At 38.9% G+C, this 24,142-nt stretch overlaps 1 protein-coding gene across 2 annotated transcripts in view; it reads left to right on the top strand.

Moving 5' to 3' along the window:
* TMEM245 (transmembrane protein 245) overlaps positions 1-24,142 on the top strand; it is a 79,376-nt gene that overhangs the window by 33,593 nt on the left and 21,641 nt on the right. For both annotated transcript variants that reach the window (XM_010843543.1, XM_010843544.1), the window contains 7 exons: positions 992-1,096; positions 4,115-4,197; positions 5,204-5,294; positions 11,428-11,526; positions 15,441-15,572; positions 19,601-19,723; positions 19,852-19,997. In XM_010843543.1, coding sequence (XP_010841845.1) covers positions 992-1,096; positions 4,115-4,197; positions 5,204-5,294; positions 11,428-11,526; positions 15,441-15,572; positions 19,601-19,723; positions 19,852-19,997 — 779 coding nt within the window. The remainder of the gene's footprint in view (positions 1-991; positions 1,097-4,114; positions 4,198-5,203; positions 5,295-11,427; positions 11,527-15,440; positions 15,573-19,600; positions 19,724-19,851; positions 19,998-24,142) is intronic.

Below are 24,142 nucleotides of genomic sequence, written 5' to 3'. Positions count from 1 at the left end.
AAATGTTAATTGGTAGCTTTGAATGGCAGGAATTCTAAAAATCTGTCCAGATTAGATATTCTGAAAGCAAAAGTTTTAGAAAATGTAGGATTATTTGTGATTATGAAAGATGAGAGAAGTTATACTCAGAATAGAATGTCTAGTGGCATTGTGGAAAAGCATAATTTTAATTATGGATTAAGAGATAACCACTGCATTAATGATTCTTTTTTATTTATAGTCAGTTATAATTTGTCATAAAGCTTATGGTTTAAAAAGAATAGAAATTTCAAGTGGATTTCTTATTTTATTATGACATATTTCAAATATAAAAGGATAGAAGAGCACCCACATGCCTGCCTTCCAGTGTGAGAAAATATTACCTGTGCAGCTGAAGTCTCTTGTGTGCCCCTCCCTGACTGTGCATCCGTGTCCCAGCCCTTTTGCTTCCAGGGTAGCTATTATTCTGAAATTGGTATTTATCACTACCTTAACAATAGATGTTGTTTGTAACCCTGATGACACTAAAGGGAAAAAATATTTTGAATGTAATTCCCATTTTAATTTGTTCCTGTTTTATCTGTATGGTTTAGGACATATCTGTATTGTAAGAGTCATCCTTTTTCTAAAGTCATATCTATTTGCTAATTGACAGTAGAGATTTGAGGTCACTAATGGATTGTCATTATTTAGTTCAGAATGTTTATCAGATCGTAAATTCTAATTTGAAATGTCAACATACCACAATATGAGAATCTAAGCATAGATTTAGGTTATATTCACATTGATTGCCTTTTCTTAGAAGTGACAATAATAAGCTCTTTCTATAACAACAATTAACATTGTTAGTTAATTTTCTAAAGTGGCTTATAGCTTTCGCTGCTTTAATCATTATGCCATAGTTACTGCAATGCTGAATATCCTGTTTTGTCTTCATGAAGGTTGAATGCACATGTGTTTTTATTAAGCTGTGCTTGAAAGATGACTAATTCTCTTTCTCATTTCTGTGCAGATGATCATCTGGTTGGAGAAGATGTTAGACAAAATAATTAGCATTTTCATCATATTTTTGTTAGTGATAGGAACACTTCTTTTAGCCCTACTCCTGACTGCAAAGGTACAGTACAACAATTGCTATCACCATTAATAAACTCTTTAACTGTTAGAATTTGTTGTATGGATAAGAAGCCAGCAGTTGCATGCATAGGAAATGTTACTTTGCTTATAAATAATTGCAGCATTTAAAGTATTTATGATTTTTGTATTGCTGGTTTTGCCATGAATTTGCCTAATGTATTTTTATCATTTAAATTTTATTATCATAAAAATCCTCTGAGGTAAATGGCAGATGAAAAATGGAGATACTGAGGGAAAAGTGGGTTCTTCTCTCAAAAGGAGAACTATGATCTGGTCCATGACTCCTAGCGTAGATCCTGTTCACTTGATCAGAATTTGATTCCTTCCTTCATGTCTCATTGTTCTTTCTGCTGATTTACCATTAAGCTATTTCTCACTTTCCAGATCCTTCCAGCTTGCATTTCCTTTCCACCTTACTAGTTTGGACTGCTATAACAGAATACCATACACCAAGTGCCTTAAACAACAAACATTTATTTCTCATAGTTCTGGAGGCTGAGAGCCCCGGATGAAAGTGTGAGCATGGTCAGCTTCTTGGTAAAGGCTCTGTTCCTGGCTTATAGGTGGCTGTTTTCTCCTTGTATTCTCACATGATAGGGAGAAAGAACATCTTTGTATTTCTTCGTTTAAGGACGCTAATCCCATTGTGTCTTCCATCAGGTCTTCCATGGTAGCTCAGTCAGTAAAGAATCTGCCTGCAGTGCAGGAGACCTGGGTTCAATCCCTGGATTGGGAAGACCCCCTGGAGAAGAAAATGGCAACCCACTCCAGTATTCTTGCCTGGAAAATGCTATTGACAGGGGAGCCTGGTGGGCTGCAGCCCATGGGGTCACAAGAGTCGGACACGACTTAGGGACTAAACCACCACAGCGACTAAACCACCACCACCAGTCCCATCATGAGAGCACCACCCTCATGACCTAATTACTTCCCAAAGGTCCTACCTCTTATACCTATCAACATTGGAGTTAGGCTTTCAACAGATGAATTTTGAGAGGATATAAAAAAATTTAGTCCTTATTATCCCTCTTTCATCAAAGAAAATCATTCTCCAAAGTTCAGCTAAATTTTTTGTCTCTTACTAGCTTTTCAAAAAACTTTTGCAGTCTATCACAGTCTTTATTTTATTTGGACCCTACTGAACTCTGCACCCCAGATTTTTATATGTTGTTTTCCAGAAATTGTGAAGCTTACCTGATATCCTGGATGTGAACCATTTTCATATAGTGCTGTAGAGATATGGTGACTTAGCAGCAGCAGCAGCAGATGTACCTATTAGCAATAGATAATCTAATATGCAGCAATTTACTAAAGAATTACACTGTTTCCTACTATTTGACTTTCTACTTGGAAGTCCTGTTCTCAGTCACTCTTAGCCTCAGTATGCCCTGATCTTATCATTTGCTTCTAACAACCTGCTCTCTCTATACCTGTTTCAGTTAAAATGCAGTTTTTACCTTTTTACCTTTTCTTTGGATTTTAATCATGTATAGTCACTTATTTAGGCTCTACAGACTTGAGAGGTCTGTCTTTGTCTGTGTTATATTCCACCTAAACCTCCCTCTGTATGTTTTTCTAGTTCTTAGAGAAACCTTTCACCAGTATGTAATTCTTTTCCTTTTTTTTCTCTTTTTCCTCTCCTATTCCACTTTCCCTTCTTTGTCCCTTTGTGTAGAGTCTTCTTGCCTGCTCATCTCAATTGTTTCATCTTTTTTTTCCTTTGTTCATTTCATGCTTCAGTGAGCTTTTGCTTCCCTGAACTTTGATAACAATTATTACTGAACCATTTCTTTGTAGTTTAGGACTCATGCAAACTGAGCTTTTGAAGGAAACTTACTGGTTATCTAGTTCATTCTCCTAGCTAATAAAAGGATCTTTCTCTAAAACACCATGACAGTATCCATTTGAATGTCTTAATAGACAACTCAAATATAACATGTCAGAACTGAATCCCAGACCTTCCCATGCTTGTCTGTTCTTCTCATTTCAAGTAAGTGACAGCTTCATTCTGCTTGCTTAGGTGAAAAGCCTCAGGGTCATTCTTGACTACTTTTTTTCTTTTATTAATACATGCATATCCAGTTTGTCAGAAAATCCTTTTTGCCTCCATGTTCCTAGTATATTTTGGGATAATAGCAGAGTTGAGGATGTTAGGTAATTCCTTTCTACCTAAAGCAAGAATTAAATGGTATAAAAATTATTATAAACACCATATCAGGGCATTGAAAAATGATCAGTTAGGCAATAATTTGAGGACTGTTTGCTTGTGAAAAACTGCTACTGCATCTGATAAAAGCATGTCGTTTGTGGCTTTTTTACTTGGAATTACTTATCTTCACCTGCCTTGTGTGGGCAGAAAAAACCTACAGATTTTCTTATGGGTTGTGGTGGATTTGGTTTGGGACTGGGAACAGAGAAGCTGTGAATTAAAGAGAGAGGTTCTGGAAGCAAGAAAGGCACAGAAGGGCTGAGATTAATAAATCACATTTTAGAATGGTATATGGGAGACCCTAAGGTATCCTGTGAATTTTGAAAGCCTGGGGAGATTTGCACATTTGTTGTGCCTTTGATGACATTCTCAAGTTTCACACATCTCAGGCTAGAAAGGATGCAGCTTCCGAGTGTGAAGTGTCGGAGCATAACTTTATGGCAACGTTCTTGGCGGACTGTTTAGCTATTCAGGTTCAGGGGGGACCCTTGGGGTTTTCAAAAAATAAAAAACACTGAGCAGAGACATTAATGACAGGGAAGACAAACTTTGCAGTTATTACAGGTAAGTTGTTTGCTTACTGAAACAAAACGACAGCTCTCAGAGTTAAAAAACAATCTAGAGTTGCCTTGTTATGGATAGTGGCTATTCAGTGCGGTCTCTTAAGTTAACTGACACTCAGGTATCTAATTACTTGACGCTTAAAGCATTGTTCCTAGAGTGGTATAAAAGATAAATGTTAAATTGAGTTTAATTTTTATTGATACTCTTTTCCTGTCCGTAATACAGGTACATCAAGAGAGTGTACACATGATTGAAGTCACAAGCAATTTGATTAATGAAACTCTAGCAAATCATCCTGAGTGGGCAAAGTAAGAATGTAATTTTGACAAAAATAGAGATGGATGGCCAGAGAAGAGTTTGCCAAAACTCTGTGAATGTTGTCATTTTTGCATGAGAATGACATGTAATGGGATGGTGGATGTAATTTTGACAAACAGAGATGGATGGCCTAGGTTCTGTGTCTGTTTTTATGAAATGATCTTCATTGGTACAGTTACCTTGGAAGAGAGAAGAGGGAAGAGTTTGCAAAACTTTGTTGAATGTTGTCATTTTTGCATGAGAATGACACGTAATGGGATGGAGGAGAGCAGAGGGGAAAGTCCGAATATTGAATTGAGTCTCACAGTATACAACATGTCTTTGATTTACTAAGCTTTCCCCTACATTATGTTGTTTGCTGAAGACGTTATCCCCATTTTACAGATGAGGAAACAGGATCAGAGGTTAAGGGATTCAAGAAAATCCCCGCCATGGCAGAGTCAGCAGCTTTCCCATACTGTATCATTTTTTGTGGCAGAGTTGGCAGACTACGGCTCAGAACCAAATCCAACCACCTGTTCCATAAAGATTTATTGGAACAGCCTACACCTGTTCATGTCATGTTGTCTGTGGCTATTTGGAGGCTGCAGAAAAAAGCAGACAGAATTGAGTAGTTGTGATACAGATCATATGTCCCGAAAAGCCTAAAATATTTACGCCTTGGCCCTTTACAGAAAAAAAAAGTCTGCCAACGCCTGTAGGATCTCTTTGCCTACTTGTTTAATTTGGCTTCTGTGAGAGGGTTTTTACTTTTTCGTGGAGAGTGTTCCTAGGATTATGCTGTTCACCTAATTGAACTTGATGACAAATTGTATGGCCTCCTCTTTTATTTTTTTTTTTAACTACCCCCATGGTAGTCAGTAATTTGTTAGGAAATACTCTGCAAGTTTTAGAATCGTAAATTGTAAATGATTGTTTAAAAAATTAAGTTCCAGGGATTACTGGTGCAGTACACTATACCAGTTTTTCATTTTTCCTTTCTTTATTTTGAATTAGTTGGCTTCCTGAGGCGCAGGTTGTCCAAAGAGCCCTTAATTCTGCAGCCAACAACGTATATCAGTATGGACGAGAATGGATAACCCACAAGGTAAGGAAAGAGCCCATTTTCACAGCTTTTTCTTTGCAGGGTCTTCATTGGTAGTGACTTCTTGCTTTGATAAAGCAAAAATGGAGATTCTGTTTATAATTTCTGTATTGAAATAGGCTTAAATCTATAAATCAACAGTCAACATAGGATGAAATAAAACCATCTGGACAATCCTATTGATAATTGCTGGTAGCCTGAACAATCCAAGAGGCTGGGGATTTGCTTCATGTTCAAAATAGATCTGATTAATTGTTTGTACATTAGGACAGAATGATCACTAAGCTTGGCTGATCAAATATGGCTTTGTGAAGAAAAAATTATTAACACCTATTAAATTTTATTATCTGCTGATAACTGTACTCGACAGTTTCCAATTTGTTTCATTTAATCTTTCCAAGAAACCTAGAGTAGTCTGAATTATTTTACCCCCTTTATAGACAAGGAAACAGACTTATGTAAATTTACTTAAGTAAATTCCCACTGGTCATGTAATAAATCGCAGAGCTTGCTTTCAGACTGTAGACTAATTCTAAATCCTTTTCTCTTTCTACTACGATATGCTAAAAGTGTGTGCCCGGAGCTGATCTAAGTGCTTTAATGTGGCACTTGAGATAAACTGTGAAGGAATGGAATGATAGATCCTGGATGAATAGAGAGAAGGAAGGGTGTATTTTAAGAAGGGGTATTTATGTGAGCCAAGATACAGAGATAGGAGTGTACTTGAGGAGGTGAGTTTGACTGAAGTTTTGTGAAGGGGAAACGAAAGGCAGAGGAAAAGACACAGCTCTTGTAGCTAAGGATCAGACTCCATGATACAGATTTGGGACATCACTTTTTTCCCCTAGTTTTTCCTATGGAAATGAAGGTAATTTATAGTTTTAATGTATGAGGTAATTAGGATTATCTAGGGATTGCCAAAACTTGTTGCACTGAGATGTGTGCTGAAAAATTCCCTGTTTAAAATTCAAATTCAGCATCTAAAAAACAAAAGAAATTACACTGTGTATACATGCCTACTCAGTTGCTCAACTGTGTCTGACTCTTTGTGACCCCATGGACTGTGGCCTGCCAGGCTTCTCTGTCCATGGAATTTTCCAGGCAAGAATACTAGAGTGGGTTACCATTTTTTCCTCCTGGGGATCTTCCCAACCCAGGGATCAAGCCCGCATCTCTTGTATCTCCTGCACTGGCAGATGGATTCTTTACCACTGCGCCACCTTTTGGAAATTACACTGCTGCTGCTGCTAAGTCGCTTCAGTCGTGTCCGACTCTGTGCGACCCCATAGACGGCAGCCCACCAGGCTCTCCGGTCCCTGGGATTCTCCAGGCAAGAACACTGGACTGGGTTGCCATTTACACTATACGTACAATAATCTGCTAACCTAAGGATAGAATCGTGTCAAGTTAAAAGTTAGGAGAAAGATGTGTTACTGATTTTCCTGGGTCCATACCAGATAATGAAATCCACTGTCTCATGGAAGTTTTAAAGAAAATATTTATTGAATAAACAAAAGATAAGTACACTTGACCTTGAACAATGTGGTGGTTAGAGGTGCTGACCTTCCCTGTAGTTGAAAAGTCCCTGACTTTACAGTTGGCTCTCACTTACCTGGTTTTGCATTCTTAGATTCCACCAGCCACAGATCTTGTACCACTGTAGCACATATTTAGTGAGAACGATTCACATGTAAGTGGACCTGCACTGTTCAAACCGGTATTGGTCAGGGCTCCACTGTGTGTGCACATGCTTCTCAGAACCATCATGGAAGGAAGACCGAATGTTGCAGAGGACTTTTAGATGTTTAGATGTATGTTTGCCTGACGTATACTGTGGATAACGTAGTGTTTAATTCTTGAATTATCTGTTTAGGAGAAACTTTCATTCTGGAATTCTTACCTGTTTGGGAAAATAATAAAGGGAATTTGGATAGTTGGAAGAATGTGCCTTAGATTTTAAAGTAAATTTTTAATTACTTGGAGGAAAAAATAGATTTGAAACCTTATACTTGAGAGTCTAAAATGGAAGACCTTGGAAGAGACATGATTTTTCTACAAAAAGTTGTAAAATATTTGTGATCCTGATTTAGGAGGCACAGGGATAGTATCTAAAAACAACCATTGAATTGAATGGATAAATAAAATGTGGTATATCTGTATAATGGACTATTATTTGACCATAAAAAGGAAGTACTGATACATTTTACGACATGGATGAACCTTGAAATCATTACTAAATCAAAGAAGCAGTCATAAAAGACCACATAAGTATGATTCCACTTATATAAAATGTGTGAGAGGCTTATCTATAGAAACATAGAGTAGTGGTTTTCAAGGGTAGGGGATTGGGAAGAAATGGAAGAGTGATTACTAGTGAGTATGGAGTTAACTTCTGGGGGCTTGAGAATGTTCCAAATAGATTGTGGTAATGACTGCATAACTGTGAATGCAAAAAAAAAAAACTGTTGAGTTATGCACCTAAATGGGTGAATTGTAAGGTGTGTGAGTTATATCTCAATAATTTTTTTTTTTTTTTAAAGAGTCGTTGACATTGCAGAGGTAGCTCAGATCTAATCCAGCTAAGAGTCATATAAGAATTGAATACTAAGAACTACAGTGTAGAAAGGGCCAAAACTAGGTGGTGACGGAATGCCACACTCAGGAAAGAAGAAAAGTTTTTTCTAGCCTATGTTTGGGTATGAACAGAGAAGGTTACTTTCTATGTGCTTCCAGCCTACTTTGTCAGCTGTATCTCCTATGTCCTCTGTTCATGGTCATGGTTCTAGTCAAACCCTCTAGTTGGCTCGTTCCTCAGCATTCAGTGATCTCATTTTAACTTGATTACTTTCTTCAAGACCCTGTCTCCAAATACTCTCACATTCTGGGGTCCTGGGGGTTAGGACTTTACATAACAATTTAGAGGTGGAGGACACCATTAAGCCTGTATCACGGCCTAAGGAGAGAGTATGGCTTGAGGAGGACCAGACATAGTTTCCTGCACACTTAGGCTTTTGAAGGCCAGAGAAGTGAGCCAGCAGAGAAGGTGGAGGAGGAGAAGCCCTGCGATGCACCCTGTGTGTCAGCGAGGCCTACAGAAGAAAATGTTTCAAGAAAGACTTGGTTGTATCACATGCTACCAAGATTTCAAGCAAGGTTGGACCAGACATTTGCCTTCTGAGTTATTCCTATTTTTGTAGATTAGGCTGTTTGCCTTAAGTTACACCGCCCTCAGAGGGCATTCTGACTGCTCTTAGTGTGGCATTGGGTTCCACATACAAAGAGCATCTCATTCCTCCAGCGGGGTGTGTGCTTCAGTGATTTTTTGTAGCAGCGGTGCTGTGCCCGTTAAACTCAGTTCTCTGGCCCGGTCTTCCTTGTGGCTTTTGATAATACAATGGTGCAGGCTGGTAATTGGGGTCTGTAGTGTTCTGCTATGATTGATAGCACCGCAAATTTGAATAGAGTGTTTTATAACACGCTGCAAAATTTTGCTGAACTCTCTCTTGAGTTAGGCTTCCCAGGTGCCTCGGTGGTAAAGAATCTGCTCGCCAGTGCAGGAGATGCGCCTTTGGTCCTGGGTCAAGAAGATCCCCCGGAGAAGGAAATGGCTACCTATTCCAATATTCTTGCCTGGGAAATCCTATGGGCAGAGGAGCCTCGCGGGCTACCATCCATGGAGTTGCAAAAGAGTCAGACATGACTTATCGATTAAACAGCAGCAACTCCTTTTAGTTAATAGTTGTGGTATTTTAGTTATTCACCGTTGTGCTGGGAGTGAGACAGCTAAAGGGGATGTCAGTTTGAAATAGTGCTTTATTGCAGTAAAGGCCACTGTGCAAGCAGCCAAAACTGGAGGCTGGCTGTGACCATTTTAGGCTTCTTCTGGTAAAAGATCCCAGAGGCTGACAGAATGGGTCATAGGACTGTGAGAATCTGACAATCATAATATATAAAAAACACAGTTAAAGTCAGTAGAGGACTTCCTTAGTGGTCCAGTTTAAAAATCCGCCTGCCAAGGCAGGGGACGCGGGTTCCATCCCTGATCAGGGAAGATTCCACCTGCTCTGGGCAGCCAAGCCCATGTGCCACAACTGCTGTAGCCTGTGTGCCTGGCGCCAGTGCTCGGGAACAGGAGAAGCCAGCACCTTGAGAAGCCCGCACACCACAGCTAGAGAGTAACGCCTGCTCGCCGCAACCATGAAGACCCAGCACAGCCAAAAACATTATGGATGAATAAATAAATAAAACTTTTTTAAAAAGACTAAATCCCCATGATTGTGAAATAAGTAGGGAGAGTTAGAATAGGGGTAATGGTGGGTTTTAATTATTGTGGATAATTTGCTCTGTTAGGTGTTCTTTGTCCATAGGTTATATATGCTGTAGATGAAAGACTATTAGACAGCTTTTGATCCTAACTCTGCTACTTTTAGTTCCAACTCTTAGCTGCATGACCTTGGGCCTATCATAGATTCTTTCTGTTTTCTCATTTTAAAAGAATAAAGGGTTAACCAAACATTTTTCTGTCCAACTTTGTTGAGATTGTTGCAAAGGTCATAGAATGTAGGTGAGAGCCATTTGTAAACTAAAATACTATGCAAAGATGAATGGCTTTTATATTCACTAATTTGTCTTTGGTTTGTGAATAAATCAAATGTAAGAGAAAACACTGAGCAGATATATTTGTATCAAATATGTCAAAAAACTGGTTCAGGTGTCTATAAGATCAGCATTAAATGGTCAAAAGGTATGGTTAGGTCACACAAAAGGAAATACACATTGAAAACCAACATGGAAAATGGTCACTCTCATCACTAAAGAAAAATATAAATAATTATTACCATTTCACACCTATTAAATTATCTAATAATTTAATAATTTATCAGTTCATAAGGTTTGGGAAAAATTGGTTCTTTCATACAACATTGGAAAGTATTAATTGGTATAGGCCTTATAGAAGACAGTTTAGCAGTGTTTGACTGGAGTCATTAAAATGCTTATTTCCTTTGATTCCTGTATGTTTATCTTAATGTTAGTAATAAAAAAGTTGCATAAAGATATTTATTGCAGTGTTACTTGTGACATTATAAATTGGGAACCATCTCTATGTCCTATGATTGATTAAATAATAATAGAAAAACTTAGCTAATATGAAACCATATAAAAATAAAGGTTAGTGTTGAAAAGTAAAAATGAAATACTTATGATGCAAAAGAAAATATAGAATTCTAAACTGTATCTGTGTAAGCAGGCAGAAGGTTGCAGAGGGAAAAATGGCAGCAGTTGTATTAAGTGGGGCAATAAATCATCGTCTTTTTAAAAGCATCTTTAAGATTACCGTATGGTTTTAATAACACGTAACATGTAGGATGAGATACTATAATGACTAGCTTTCTCCAAGTTATCTTGTCTTAGTGTTTTTGATTTCCCGAACCCGGAAGCCAGTCTAATTGGTCATAACTCTGAGACCTGACATCTCTGGCTCAGACAGTAAGGAATCTGCCTGCAGTGCAGGAGACCCAAGTTCAATCCCTGGGTCTGGAAGAAGATCCCTGGGTCTAGAGAAGGGAATGGCTACCCACTCCCACATTCTTGCCTGGAGAACCCCATGGACACAGGAGCCTGGAGGCCACAGTCCATGGGGTCGCAGAATCAGACACAACTAAGCAAGTAACACACTGAGACCTAACATCTCTGAGCGTATTCAAAGGGAGACTTGCGTTTATAGCTAAGGTTCTAAAATTTCACCTAACGTTGTGTCGTAATTCTAATACTAGTGGTAAATGTAGCATGACACTTCCATATAATGGTTGAGCACCAGGGTCACTTGGGAAAGATTTTTCTCTGGGCAGATGAGATCAGAAAAGTCAGTAAGCATGGCTTTGTTCTCTTAAGACCTAAAGAAGTTTTCCTAGAGACCTAAGAATAAAGGAAAGAATAAAGAAGCAAAAAGATGGGAGAGAGAATATTTACTGGAAATACTGAGTAGAGTTTAAGGAAAGAACAGTGTGGTTGGAGGCAGTTAAATAGTCTGGGACATTTTAGTTTGATTTGGAACAAATGTAAAGACCAGCATGTATTAATTTTACTGGATTGTTGCCTGAAACACTAACTCAGATTATATCTGTATTCCTTCCAGCTTCATAAAATTCTCGGAGATAAGGTGAATAATACGGCCGTAATTGAAAAACAAGTATTAGAACTTTGGGATAGGCTGTATCATTCTTGGTTTGTAAAGGTAAGTTATTTTAGCTAAGGACTTCAGTTGTAAATGAATAGTGTCCTTTTATGGACTCATTGACTAGGTCTGATTGTGTTAACACGGGGATTTCATTTCTTGACATTTTTAAGCTGCAAGGTCTTAAACCTCAGGTCATTAAAATTCAGCTTGAACTGATGATTAACTTCCATGGCAGAACCATCAGTTTCTCTGTTATTAGTGTTCTATCTGCTTTTCATTATCCTCTACTACTGGGGTCCAGCCAGCCCCGGTGGATCCAGGGAATTTGAAGGGGAGACGGCTTCGGCGATCAGGATACGATAGAATTAAAGATATAAACAGTGATCAAATAAGGATAGCTTAATGAGAATTCAGTGGAGAAAAGAGGCTGAATAACTTGGTTTACGTGGAAAGCTAATAAAATTCCAAAATAAGGAATTTGCGTCACTTACGTAGGCCACAGGCGTCCTCCCGTTCTCCCGAAGGAGAGGAGACACTAAGGCCTCCCCAGTCAAATCTTAGAAGCCCAGGCATAATTAGTAGGCTTGACGAGCCTCCACGCTCCAGATGGGAATTCAGCCAGAAGGTGAAAGAATGACATGGGGAGACCAAGTTTCCGTGAACAAGGCCCGCACTTTATTTTCCAAAGTAGTTTTTATACCTTAAGTTGTGCGTAGAGGACAATGGGGGAAGGGCTGTAGAGTCAGCAGTAAGCCAGGCTTTCTTCCTGCACACTTATCATATGCAAAAGTTTAGGTGAATTACATCATCTTCTGGCCAAGAGGCCTGTTAACATTTTATGATCCTTTCTTCAGAAAACTTATTTTTCTCTAAAGGTGATCATGCTAAAGTCAGGTGCCACCCTCCAAAAGCATTAGATAAAGTTGCATTCCTATAGGGCAAAGGTGTGGTGGGCTATAACAAGAAAAGAATTAACTCAAGGGTCCAAGGTTACAAACATTAAAGCTACTACTTACATTCCTGTACACCAATTATATTAATCAATACACTGCCAGGGACACAGTAGGTAAGGGATATGGAAACTTAGCAGCAAACACTGGCCCAACAAGTGAAAAATGCTTCACCAATACAATCTCTAATCAATCTTTTAACTGCTCAAAGGAATCTGTATTTAGACAGTTTAGAACATCTCATGCCTCTCACGGTGGGGAGGCTGTGAACAATCACATGTGGCTGGAAGAACCTATTCAGGCAGGCTAGAGGACTTCCAAAGGAGTTTGTAGGTTGAAACACTCTTGTCACGCCCAGGAACTTTATTAACTGGAGCTGTAAGTTAACTCTTTTTCAGAGAGAGGTGGTGGGGGACAGCCCCCCGTAAAGTCAGAGGTGTAGGTGAGAGCACAAAGCAGTAAAGTAGGCAGACTCTGGTTTTCGGGGTAGATGCTCGAGAATTCCCACGGGGACTCCTGAGGCTTGATCCCGCCTTTGCGTATGCCGAGCCTCCTTCCTCATGACCTTTGCCATGGGCGAAGTTCCTCACGCTGGCTCCCGGCACTCAACAGTATCTCATCTTCTTAACCAGATCTGTACAGTAGAAGTGTGATGCAAGCCGTATATGTAATGTTAACTTTCTAGTGGCTGCATTAAAAAAAAGAAAGAGAAAAAAAAAAACTAAGGATGGATGAAATTTATTTTAATAATGTATTTTACTTAACACAGTATACCCAATATATGTCATTTCCATATGGAATGAATGAAAAAGTGATGAGATTCTATATTTAAATCTTTTCCATTCTGAGTGTTAGAGATCTGGTTTATCTTTTACACCAAGAGCATATTTAGGTACTCGGTAGCCACAAGTGGGTAGTGGCTACTATTTGGGACAGTACAGCTCTGGAATTAAGAACTTTTTCTTTGAGGAAGTTAAAATAGATCTGAAAGTTTAGAGATAATTATTTTATTTTAAATAAACCTTTAGTGCTACTTGTACTGATGAGTATCATTTTTTACTAAATATAAAAATGACTGTTTGAAAGCAGGTGGTCATGCAGGCCATTCTGTACACTGGGTTGGCAGGGCCCTTGGGCCATCAGGGACTGTGCTGTGGAAGATGCCGATGCAGGGGGAGAGAAATCGAGTGGGGCAGAGTTAACTTGGGTAACGGGGAGGAGGGCGCAATTGAACATTTGCATATGTTCCCCAGTGACAATGCAAGAGCATTGTGTGCTCTTGCCAGTTCAGTTCAGTCGCTCAGTCATGTCCGACTCTTTGCAACCCCATGGACTGCAGCACGCCAGACTTCCCTGTCCATCACCAACTCCTGGAGCTTACTCAAACTCATGTCCATTGAGTCGGTGATGCCATCCAACCATCTCATCCTCTGTCATCCCCTTCTCTTCCCTCCTTCAATCTTTCCGAGTGTCAGGATCTTTTCCAGTGAGTCAGTTCTTTGCATCAGGTGGCCAAAGTATTGAAGTTTCAGCTTTAGCATCAGTCCTTCCATTGAATATTCAGGACTGATTTCCTTTAGGATGGACTGGTTGGATCTCCTTGCAGTCCACGGGACTCTCAAGAGTCTTCTCCAACACCATAGTTCAAAAGTATCAATTCTTCTGCACTCAGCTTTCTTTATAGTCCAACTCTCATGTCCATACATGACTACTGGAAAAACCATAGCTTTGACTACATGGACCTTTGTTGGCTCTTGCCTAGGAGAAGTTGAAGGAGTGGTGATGGGTTTTGTGGGTTTTCAATAATTGAGAGTTAAAACTCACTGGGAGTACCTCCTGGTGGTCCAGTGGTTAAGACTCTGAGCTCCCAGTGCAGGGGGCCTGGCTTTGAGCCCTTGTCGGAGACCTAGATCCCACATGCCACAACTAAGAGTTTGCCTGGCGCAACTAAAGACCCCACAAGCTACAACTAAGATCCAGTGGAGCCAGATAAATAAATAAATATTAGAACCAAACAAAACCTAACTGGGGAATCTCTGGGTAGATACCTGCTGAAGAGCCAATTACGAAGGTTGTATCTTGTTTCTTCTGCTAATTCTGGGGCTTCTGCTTACACACAAACAGCTTTTACTGTCCCTCAGCCACTTGGAGCTTCCTGAATGGTCCAGGGAGGTCAGTCAGTGTTTTAAAAGCATAGGTTTATAAGTGGGTAAGTGCATTGCTTACCTCTTTTTCTAGGACCTAATGTTTTCTTTGCTAATGAAGATTGGCATCCCTGGGTTTTTTGGAAAAGTGCGAAAATGGAAACACATGTAAAATGTTAAGAATCTACTTCTATTTCTAAACTTTAACCTTACTAGTCGCTTTGTTTATTCATCACCCTTCCACATGTGTTATTCTTGCATATCTGCCAATGTAATTCTTTTCCCGATAGACAAGTTAGATTTCTCCTTTGCACCCTTCTCTTTCATATTCTGTTTTTCCCTCTTCTATTGAGATATGATTAATACATACCATTATATTTAATATTGCTTTTAGCTATACTTTTTCATATTTTATTTCTCTCAGCTCTCTTTAGCTTTTTGGAAGAGTAATATGGTAGATATTACTACCATAATATGTAGTATGGAAAGGAGGGAAAGGAGGGAAAGGAGGGAAAAAGCAAAAATGGGAGACTAAAAGAAAGGTTAGAGGGGAGAAAGGGGGGGAAAATAAGATGAAAGTATATGCTGTGTTCATGTTCAATTGAATATACTGATGAGTAAAGTGTGTTCATGAACATGCTTAGGAGGGATGCACTTAAGCTAGGCTGAGACACAGTAGCTAGAATATAAACAGAGAAATATATTTTGGGTCTTTTTGATGGAGTTCTTTGTTAATTTCTGATATAATACGAAGTTTTTCAACTCTGTGTATTTACTAAACTGCTCAAGTGGACCTGAAACAAAGTAGGCTATTTATGTGTCTTCTTGTCTTCAGGTTAGGACGGGGATTTCATGTCTGAACTGTTTTGTTCCACAGAACGTATCACACTCTGGAAGGCACAGAGGGCACAAGTTGCACATAAGCCGTCAGAATAGCTGGCTGGGGGACATTCTCGACTGGCAGGATATCGCGTCCTTTGTCCATGAGAACATCGAGACGTTTCTTTCGGTAAGAAATAGTATTTGTTAACTAAATTGGACTTAGGAAAAAACAGACTCTAATTCCCAGGTTTTTTTCACACTTGTAAATGTCTTTCATCACCCTGTTTTTTAATACCATGAGATTTTGCAGTTTTGAGAGTTCTAAATGCACCAGAAAGATGTTCCAAAGCCATAGGCCTCGAGTGTAGCTCCCCTGATCCCTCCTCTGTGGTTGAAGAGTAACCAAGAGATGCTGACTCAGGAAGCGTGCACGATGCTGTGGCTCCCGGGTTCTGAGACTGATGTCCTCTTCCCCTAGACTGATCAGGATCCCCCTCGTTGAACCACTAGCAAGGGAAGCCGCCTTTGGTTGGTGAAGTCCTTTGGCAGATAGAAATATGGTTCCAGTTACAATAGAGAGACTGGATGTTTAAAGGCTTAGATTTCTGTCATCCCTCCTGTCCTTCCTTCACGCGCCATTCACCTCTGCCTTGCTTTCCAGAAGATCGGAGGCAGCAAGGAACAGTTTGCAGTGTTGCTGAATTTCACTCCATAGCGTACTTTGTGAGGTCTCTGGGCCTGTGGCTTTTCACAGAGATGAGAAATCCTCTCTTGTGAATAAACTTGTAACTCTTATCATGTTAATAGAAATGGAGGTTTGGGACTTCCCTGGTGGTCCAGTGGTTCGGAAAAGCCCTTCCAGTGCAGAGGGTACAGCTTCGATTCCTAGTTGAGGAGCTAGGGGACCCCATGTGCCTCGGTGCCAAAAAACCAAAACAAAATGAAGGCAGTGTTGTGGCAAATTCAATAAAGAGTTAAAAAAAAAAAATGGTCCACATCAAAAAAAAAAGTCTTTAAAAAAATAAAATTTTTTAAAAAGTGGAGATTTGCTGTGCTAGATGTTTTTAAATTTTAATTTTTATCAGGACAAGAGATGACCATAGCTGAAAAGTCAAAGATGCTTGAAGGTGTTAAATAGTGAATAGCATTGCCCCTGCTCTGTGCTTCCCCCTTCAGTCTCATTCTCCAGAGCTCTGCGTTCTTTTAACTTTCTCTGTGTATTTACCTCTAAATTTCTAAAATAATATTTATGCTGCTCTTCCTTGGTTTCATAGTGTTATCTTCGGCTTCTGACATGGAAGATGGAGAGACAAGTCTCTCAGTGCCTCCTTACTGCTCCCCTGGGGTTTTCTTAAGACTCTGTTGGGCCCTTCGCCCATTCCTGCACTCACATTTTCCCATCCTCCCAGTCGCCTAATAGAGCTGTGATAGTTTGACGTTAAATCTAGAAATTCATGTCCTTCAGTTCTAAGAATGTTGCTTTTGATAATCCCTTCCCTCTGTTTTCTCTAGTCCAGTGGCTCTCAAACTTTTTGGTCTGAGAGCTCCAAAGAGCTTTTGCTGATGTGCATTCTATTGGTATTTATTGTATTAGCAGTTAAAACCGAGAACTTGAAAAATATTTAACAGATCACTAAAATATAACGTTACTTGTTGACATAAAGAACATGCTTTTTGTGTTTGAAAAATAACCATTTTCCAAAACAAAATAATGATTTAGTGATAAGAGTGGCTTTCATTACATTTTTGCAAACCTATTTAATGTCTGGATTCTCATACTTGTTCCTGTACTCAAGTCTGTTGGAATATGTTGTTTTGGTTGAAGTATGTGAGGAAAATCCAGCCTCACACAGATATGTAGTTGGAAAAGAGAGGGAAGTCTTTTAATAACTTTTTCAGATCATTGTGACAATTCTTTGATACTACTCTGACACTTAACAGATGGTATTTCTTTAAGGTTAGTTGCAGTGTGGAATTTGAAAGTGTTATCAGTGAACTTTTTCTACTCTCTTATATTAGGGTCCATGGATCTGTCTTGGCTAGGAATGGATCTTTGACCCTTACATGATTTTGTAATGTGCACTGGTCATTTGGAATTAATGTTCATTAATGTTCATTAATTTCTAAATATTGACATATTTTATTATACAGTATTAATAGGTGGTGTTTAACATCACCACCTATCTCATCAGAAAAAATTTTAAGAAATGTCAAGGTCAGCCCTTGATTCAGTTTTTTAGTTTTATAATACCCAATATCTATTTCTTATTTTCTGAACCTTTCTTCTTAATCCCTTTGAGTACATAGAAAAGTTACTGGATTGTGGCTGGCAACTACCAGTCTACAGTTAATGTATTCCGTTAATTTCTTAAGAATTACCACAGCGTATTTCCTATCAGTTTGACCCAGAAACTTTTAAAAAAAATTTTTAATAAAAATTCCAAAAGACTGAATTCCCCAAAAGAATGCTTGTCAAAATCACAAGTAAGGGCATTGTTGGTTTGTTTCGTAGAATCAGTGGCATTATTCATTCATTCTTTATCCCATAAGGTCAAAACAGTCAGTCATGCATATTTTTGTAGGCATCATGAAGCATTTGCAAGATTTTATGTAAGGAGTTATTGTAAATGAAACTAGCCTTCCAAACTCCTCTCATGAAGGCTGCACTGAGGTTTGCAAGAAACATCGAGATCAACAAAATATGCCTTTTATAAGTCGTACATTTGAGGCAGGAAAGGAATGGATAGGCCTTTCATAGAACAGATGGTATAACTTGGACATATGACAGAAAACAGAATTTCTCTTTTGAAAAGGGCACCAAAATAAAACAGATATTAGGAGTTCTGGTGCCCAGCTCTGGTTCCACTTATTAGCTTCAGGCCCTTGGGCAAATTTTAAAAAATCCTTGAGCTTCAGTTAGTATATCTGTAAAACAAAGATGATATCATCTCCACTGCTTCCCTCACTACCTTGCTGTGAGGTTTAGGGAAGCATTTTGAAAGCTATGATGGATGGTGTTTTTCTGATCATCTTGCTTCCGTGTTTTTCATTAAGAGAGAGGATAGTCCTCTCAATATGATTTAGGTATTGACCATCCAGTGATGTCCATGTGTTCAGTCATCTCTTGTGTTGTTGGAAAGAGGGTGTTTGGTGTGACCAGTGTGTTCCCTTGGCAGTACTCTGTGAGCCTTTGTCCTGCTTCATTTTGTACTCCAAGGCCAAACTTGCCTGTTACTCCAGGTATCTCTTGACTTCCTACTTTTGCATTCCAGTCCTCTGTGATGAAAAGGACATCTTTTTTTTCATGTTAGTTTTAGGAGGTCTTATAGAACTTCACTGAACCGTTTAACTTCAGCTTCTTCAGCCTTAGTGGTTGGAACATAGACTTGGATTACTGTGATATTGAATGGTTTGCCTTGGAAATGAACAGAGATCATTCTTTCATTTTTGAGACTGCACTCAAGTACTGCATTTTGGACTCTTTTGTTGACTATGAGGGCTACTGCGTTTCTTCTAAGGGATTCTTGCCCACAATAGTAGATATAGTAGTCCTCTTGGGGATAATAATAGAACAGACATTATCAAGTAGGACTTTAAATTCATGAAGAGACAGGAAATGGAAACATGTAGGGGTACTATAAACATTATACATCTTCTTTCAGTCATATTTAACATGTATTAATATCTGGTTCTAGTGAATTTGCTGGTAGATCAAATGAACTCAGTAGGTCTTAATATAGGGTCATATCTATCTGAGGAAAGATTTTCAGTTGCAGGGCTCTGACCCCATCTGTTCATTTTGTTTTTGTGACTTTGGTTCGTTTCTGTTATTGTGACGTTAGTGGTCATTGAAGTGATGTTTTATATTTTTTGATTGTTCTAAGTTGGAGATGGCAAGGTGGTAGGGGAGGTGACTAATAAGGCAGATATTAGGATTTCCTGGCCTGCACTTGTGGTCCTACAGGCTACATCCAGTCACAGGTTACATTCTGGCATGTTCTCCTGTAGGTATTTTTTCTCTGTGCCATGTTCACATAGTTATAATCATGCTGTGTATAAACGTTTTGTGTCTGGTTTTTTAAACAGAGCATTATATCATCAGATATACTTCTGTGTTACAGCAGGGATGTTTTAATGGCGGCCTACTGTTTGCAGTAGGTTCACCATGATTTGCCTAACCATTTTCCTTACTGAGCGTTGTTCGAATGTTTGCAGATCTTAGAGTCTCTGTGGGTCGTCATGAGCCGGAACGTGAGTCTGCTCTTCTCCACCATCACCACGCTCCTGACCATTCTCTTCTACAGCGGGACTGCCCTCCTCAACTTTGTCCTGTCGCTGGTATGTCCACACAGCCGAGCACGTGTTGCACGCCTTCCCCAGTAAAGCATATTCTTGGTTCCGCTTGTGTTTCCTTCCTGTAGTTTCCAAATGTGGTATTTTAGGAGATACTGTCCTTTGTTTTGCAGATAATTTTCCTGACCACACTATTTTATCTGTTAAGTTCCAGTGATGAGTACTACAAGCCTGTGAAGTGGGTGATAAGCCTGACACCACTCTCTCAGCCAGGTCCTTCTTCTAATATTATTGGCCAGTCTGTGGAAGAAGCTATCAGGTAGGGATAAGATTTATGCTGTTCTTACTTCCATCAGAAACTGCTCTCCACGAGAGGCCTGTTTTTCTGTCTTCCTAGCAGCATTCAGTGCTAAACGACTGAGGGACACTGGCGTTTTCAAATTTTTTAAATCTCTTTTGTGAGGATAACATAAAACATTTTCGGTGTCCTGCTCTCAAGTCTGTGATGTGCAAAGATCCAGTGGCCTGTCCCCATCAGCTTTCCATCCACAGGCTCTTACTCCAGCTCCTAATCATCACGTGGTTTATTCAGGAGAAGCCCCTCCTGCACCACACGTACACCTCACCTTCTCTCAGAAGCCTCTTCGTACTCTCAGGAATTCTGACTTTGCTCATGGAGGAGAGTAGATGGCCTTCCTGTTTCTTCCTATTGCCCTCTGCAGCCAGGCTGTGCCCTCTGCAGGGGGTACTTTGGATCCTAGAAATGAGAAATTTGGAGTTATCTCCAAATCATAGGCTCTGTGTGAATCATAGGTTCTGGCCAGAAACTTCCATCATGTCATATCATAACCATGTATCACAGGCTTGACTTCTGAATGAGCTGATTCTTCAACTTTCATTCTTCATATTCTCTTTCCAAGTCACTGACTCCCTTTTCCTTTTCATCATGTCAGATAGGGAGAAGCCTTTTGCAGCCTTGTTTCAGCTCCTTCCCCAACCTTTGTCCCTCATTGTTCTTAACTCGTTAATAAGACTCTACTTCATTTGACTTCCGTTGAATAGCTACTCAAAATAAGTCCTCATGTTATCCATGAGAGCTTGTTTTTTTAATAAGTTGTTAGGCATCTAAAGCTTCTCTGAATAGTGAATCTTTGGCTGGCATTTCTGTTTCCACATACTTTTAAGAAAATGGTAATTGCTTGAAACTAGTCTTCCACAGAAATCTTGATTTGACCTGATAATTTTGTCTGACTGATTTTGGCTTTTTTTTTCCCCCACTGTGTTCATGTAACAGCTGATGAGGATACCACTTTAATCTTTGGAAAGTCCTTGGTTACATTCAAATAGCATGCATGCACCTAAACTGAATTTTTCTCTGGAAACTTTGCTGGGCTTTCCCCCCTTGTTCCTCGTGGACTTTATTAGACAGTTGTTTCAGTCACTAAGTTGTGTCTGACTCTCTTGCGACCCCATGATCTGCAGCCCGCCAGGCTCCAATGTCCATTGGATTTCCCAGGAAGAATAGTGGAATGGGTTGCCATTTCCTCCTCTAGGGGATCTTTCTGACCCAGGGATCAAACCCTCGTCTCCTGCATTGGCAGGAGGATTCTTGATCACTGAGCCACCTGGGAAGCCGTTATTGGACAGTAAGTGGGATTAAAAACAAGAAAGCTTGTATCCCCTTTGGTGCTCTCAGGGATCCACCCGGAGCCATCCATGTAATTTTTCCAAGTTTGGGACTATACTGTCTACTGTAACACCTTTCAGGGTGAAGTTGTCTTCAGGAAAGATAACTTTTTGATTTCAGCAACCCTTCTAAGCCTATTTGACCTTCGGTTATCATCTTTATTAATCTAGCAATAGATTAGTTTATCTAAGTGACATCTGTCTGACTCAGATAAGTTTATGCAAATATTATCATCAAAAAGGAAAAATAACTTTGTTTTCCCAGTAGGGTAAAGTTATGGAATCAACCATATCAAGGCTGTCAGAATCCTCTAAGTGCTGTTACTTAAGCCAAGTCTTAGAGAAAATTATCTAGCTTGTCTATAAAGAACTTAAAGAAAGAGACTACATTTTCCTGACATAACCTTTATTAGCATAGCTGACCATCCTCTGAGTATCTGTCACTGAGTCATTTTTTTCCACACCAGATAATGCCATCTCCTTTGTTTTAAACATTACTCTTTAATGTCATGGTTTCTTGGAATTGGTAAGCAAAGCTGTGATTTGCACCCACATCCAGCTGATGGAGATCACACATTCTTCTGGTATACCATGATGCTTTCCTCCAGGAGGAAGTGGTTGTGTCAAAAGTGATGAACTAAATTTGTGGTATTGTAAACATTATTCAGCTGGACACATGAAGCCAGCAGCTAAAAATTTAGTTCTTTGCAGAGAAAGACAAATACCATATGATAGCACTTATATATGGAATCTAAAAAAAAAGGATGTGAACGAACTTATTTACAAAACAAATAAACTCACAGACATAGAAAACAAACTTGATTACCAAAGGGGATATGGAGAGGGTCAAATTAGGAGTTTGGGATTAAAATATACACACCACCATATATAAAATATAACTAGGACCTACTGTATATCACAGGATACTCAATATCTTACAATAACTATAATGGAAAAGAGTGTAAATATGTGTATATATATGTATGTATAAGTGAATCACTTTACTGTACACCTGAAACAGACACAACATTGTAAATTGACTGTGTTTCAGTGAAAATTTTTTAAAAATTGAGGTCTTTGTTTGAGGAAGTAATTTGAGGTTAGAGAGAGTATAGTCATCTACAGCGATATAAGGAAATATATATCTCTTTACAGGTTAGATTTGCTTTATCTTCTTGGGATCGTACACATTAATTATGTGCTGTAACAGTAGCCCATGTCTTGGTTCTAATGTGTACTCATACAAAAACCATTCATTTTATTTTTAATACGGAAAAAGTTTTAACAACCATCAGGAGCAGTACAACAGTCCTAATTGATCTCAAAATTGATAGATTTTTGTGAGTCTGAAAAATATGGTGCAGACAAGATAACTTGGGCCATTTTTCTAAGCACAACTCTAAAGGTATATAAATTATAGATTATAATTCAGGATGATTTTTAGCAGTCTTAGTGGTTTTTACTTCTTTACTGGGTCAAATTCAAGACTTAAAATATGCATTTTACATAGATGCCTCTAAAGAAATATCTCATGTATGTAGGATAACAATGAGCTCTAGTTCCACAAACTGTCAGTTTTTTCGCTCTTAGGGATTATATTCAAGATGGAATATGTTTCTTCAAGGAGACAGATTTTAAGAGGGAAAAAATTCTATAATTGATCGTGAAAATATTATTACAATGTCCTGAGGCTGTAGTTTTTCTGTAAGTTATCAGTTATATCAGATTTTATAAGCACCAATCATTAGTCATCATCATTGTTACAGTTAAGTGAGTTATTAGACTCACTTCACATTATTCATTAATAAGTTAAAAAGTGGAATTGAAATTGGGAGGGAACTGCATGTCCAGACAGTGAAAGTGTCTTTGTTCTTCAAGCTTTGCCTTCTGAAATATGTGGTTATTTGATATAAACACTGTCCCATTGAATTTCTGAATCTTTGTTATTTTTCTCCATTCTGGATAAGTGTTCCTCTGTCCTGACTACATTTGTGGTTGGGTTTACATTTCATGAATTTTTGAGTTCGTGGCATGCATCCTTTACCCGCAAACCACGTTCCTGCCCTTAGAGCATGTCGTGCCCTGAGTGTTTGCATCACACCCTTCTTCCCCGACGCCCCATCCTGCTTGCTCTGGTGGAGGTATTGCACATGACTAAGTTGCATGTTGTCACGGCCTCAGTGCAATTTAGTGTGTGTGATATTTTCACAGGAGTGCATGCACACGGGTATGGCTCTTGCTTGTGGGATTACAGCTTCTCAGGGCGGTGGGTGGTGGGGGCCCTAGTGATCAGTTTGATGGGAGAATGCGTGTACTGTGAGATTTTCATTTGGAAAGTAAACATGCTTCCCACATCTAGTTTTGCAGAATTGAAAATACCAGGGTTAATAGAAATTGATGTCAATCATTTAGTAAATCAGTATTTGCAGTTTTCACTGGAAATATTAAATTTTAAATATTCATTGGAAATTGTTGTAGATTTAAGATTATAAATATTGTTTAAGTTGAAATGTATAAGGAAGAGTTTAAAGCTGTAAGAAAATATATTTTCACTTATTTGAAGAGATTTCCTAATGCTGTAATAGAGAGGCAGAATTTCATGCATATTTGGGGAAATTAAATTAATTTGTTTAAAGTAATTTATTAATAATTTAAGCTAGAGTTCTTAAATAATAACCAAGTCAGTAAATATAATGCCTTTTTCACTTGCTTGATTAAAGATCAACCTAATAAGCCTAAACTTTGCTTCAGGTTTCTAAGGAAAATAAATGACTTTTA

This window comes from Bison bison, unplaced genomic scaffold, assembly GCF_000754665.1.
Source record: "Bison bison bison isolate TAMUID 2011002044 unplaced genomic scaffold, Bison_UMD1.0 scf7180017864183, whole genome shotgun sequence".
NCBI classification, from domain to species: Eukaryota; Metazoa; Chordata; class Mammalia; order Artiodactyla; family Bovidae; genus Bison; species Bison bison.
The sequence above is the reverse complement of the archived record's forward strand: the minus strand, read 5'-3'. Positions and strand labels throughout refer to the sequence as shown.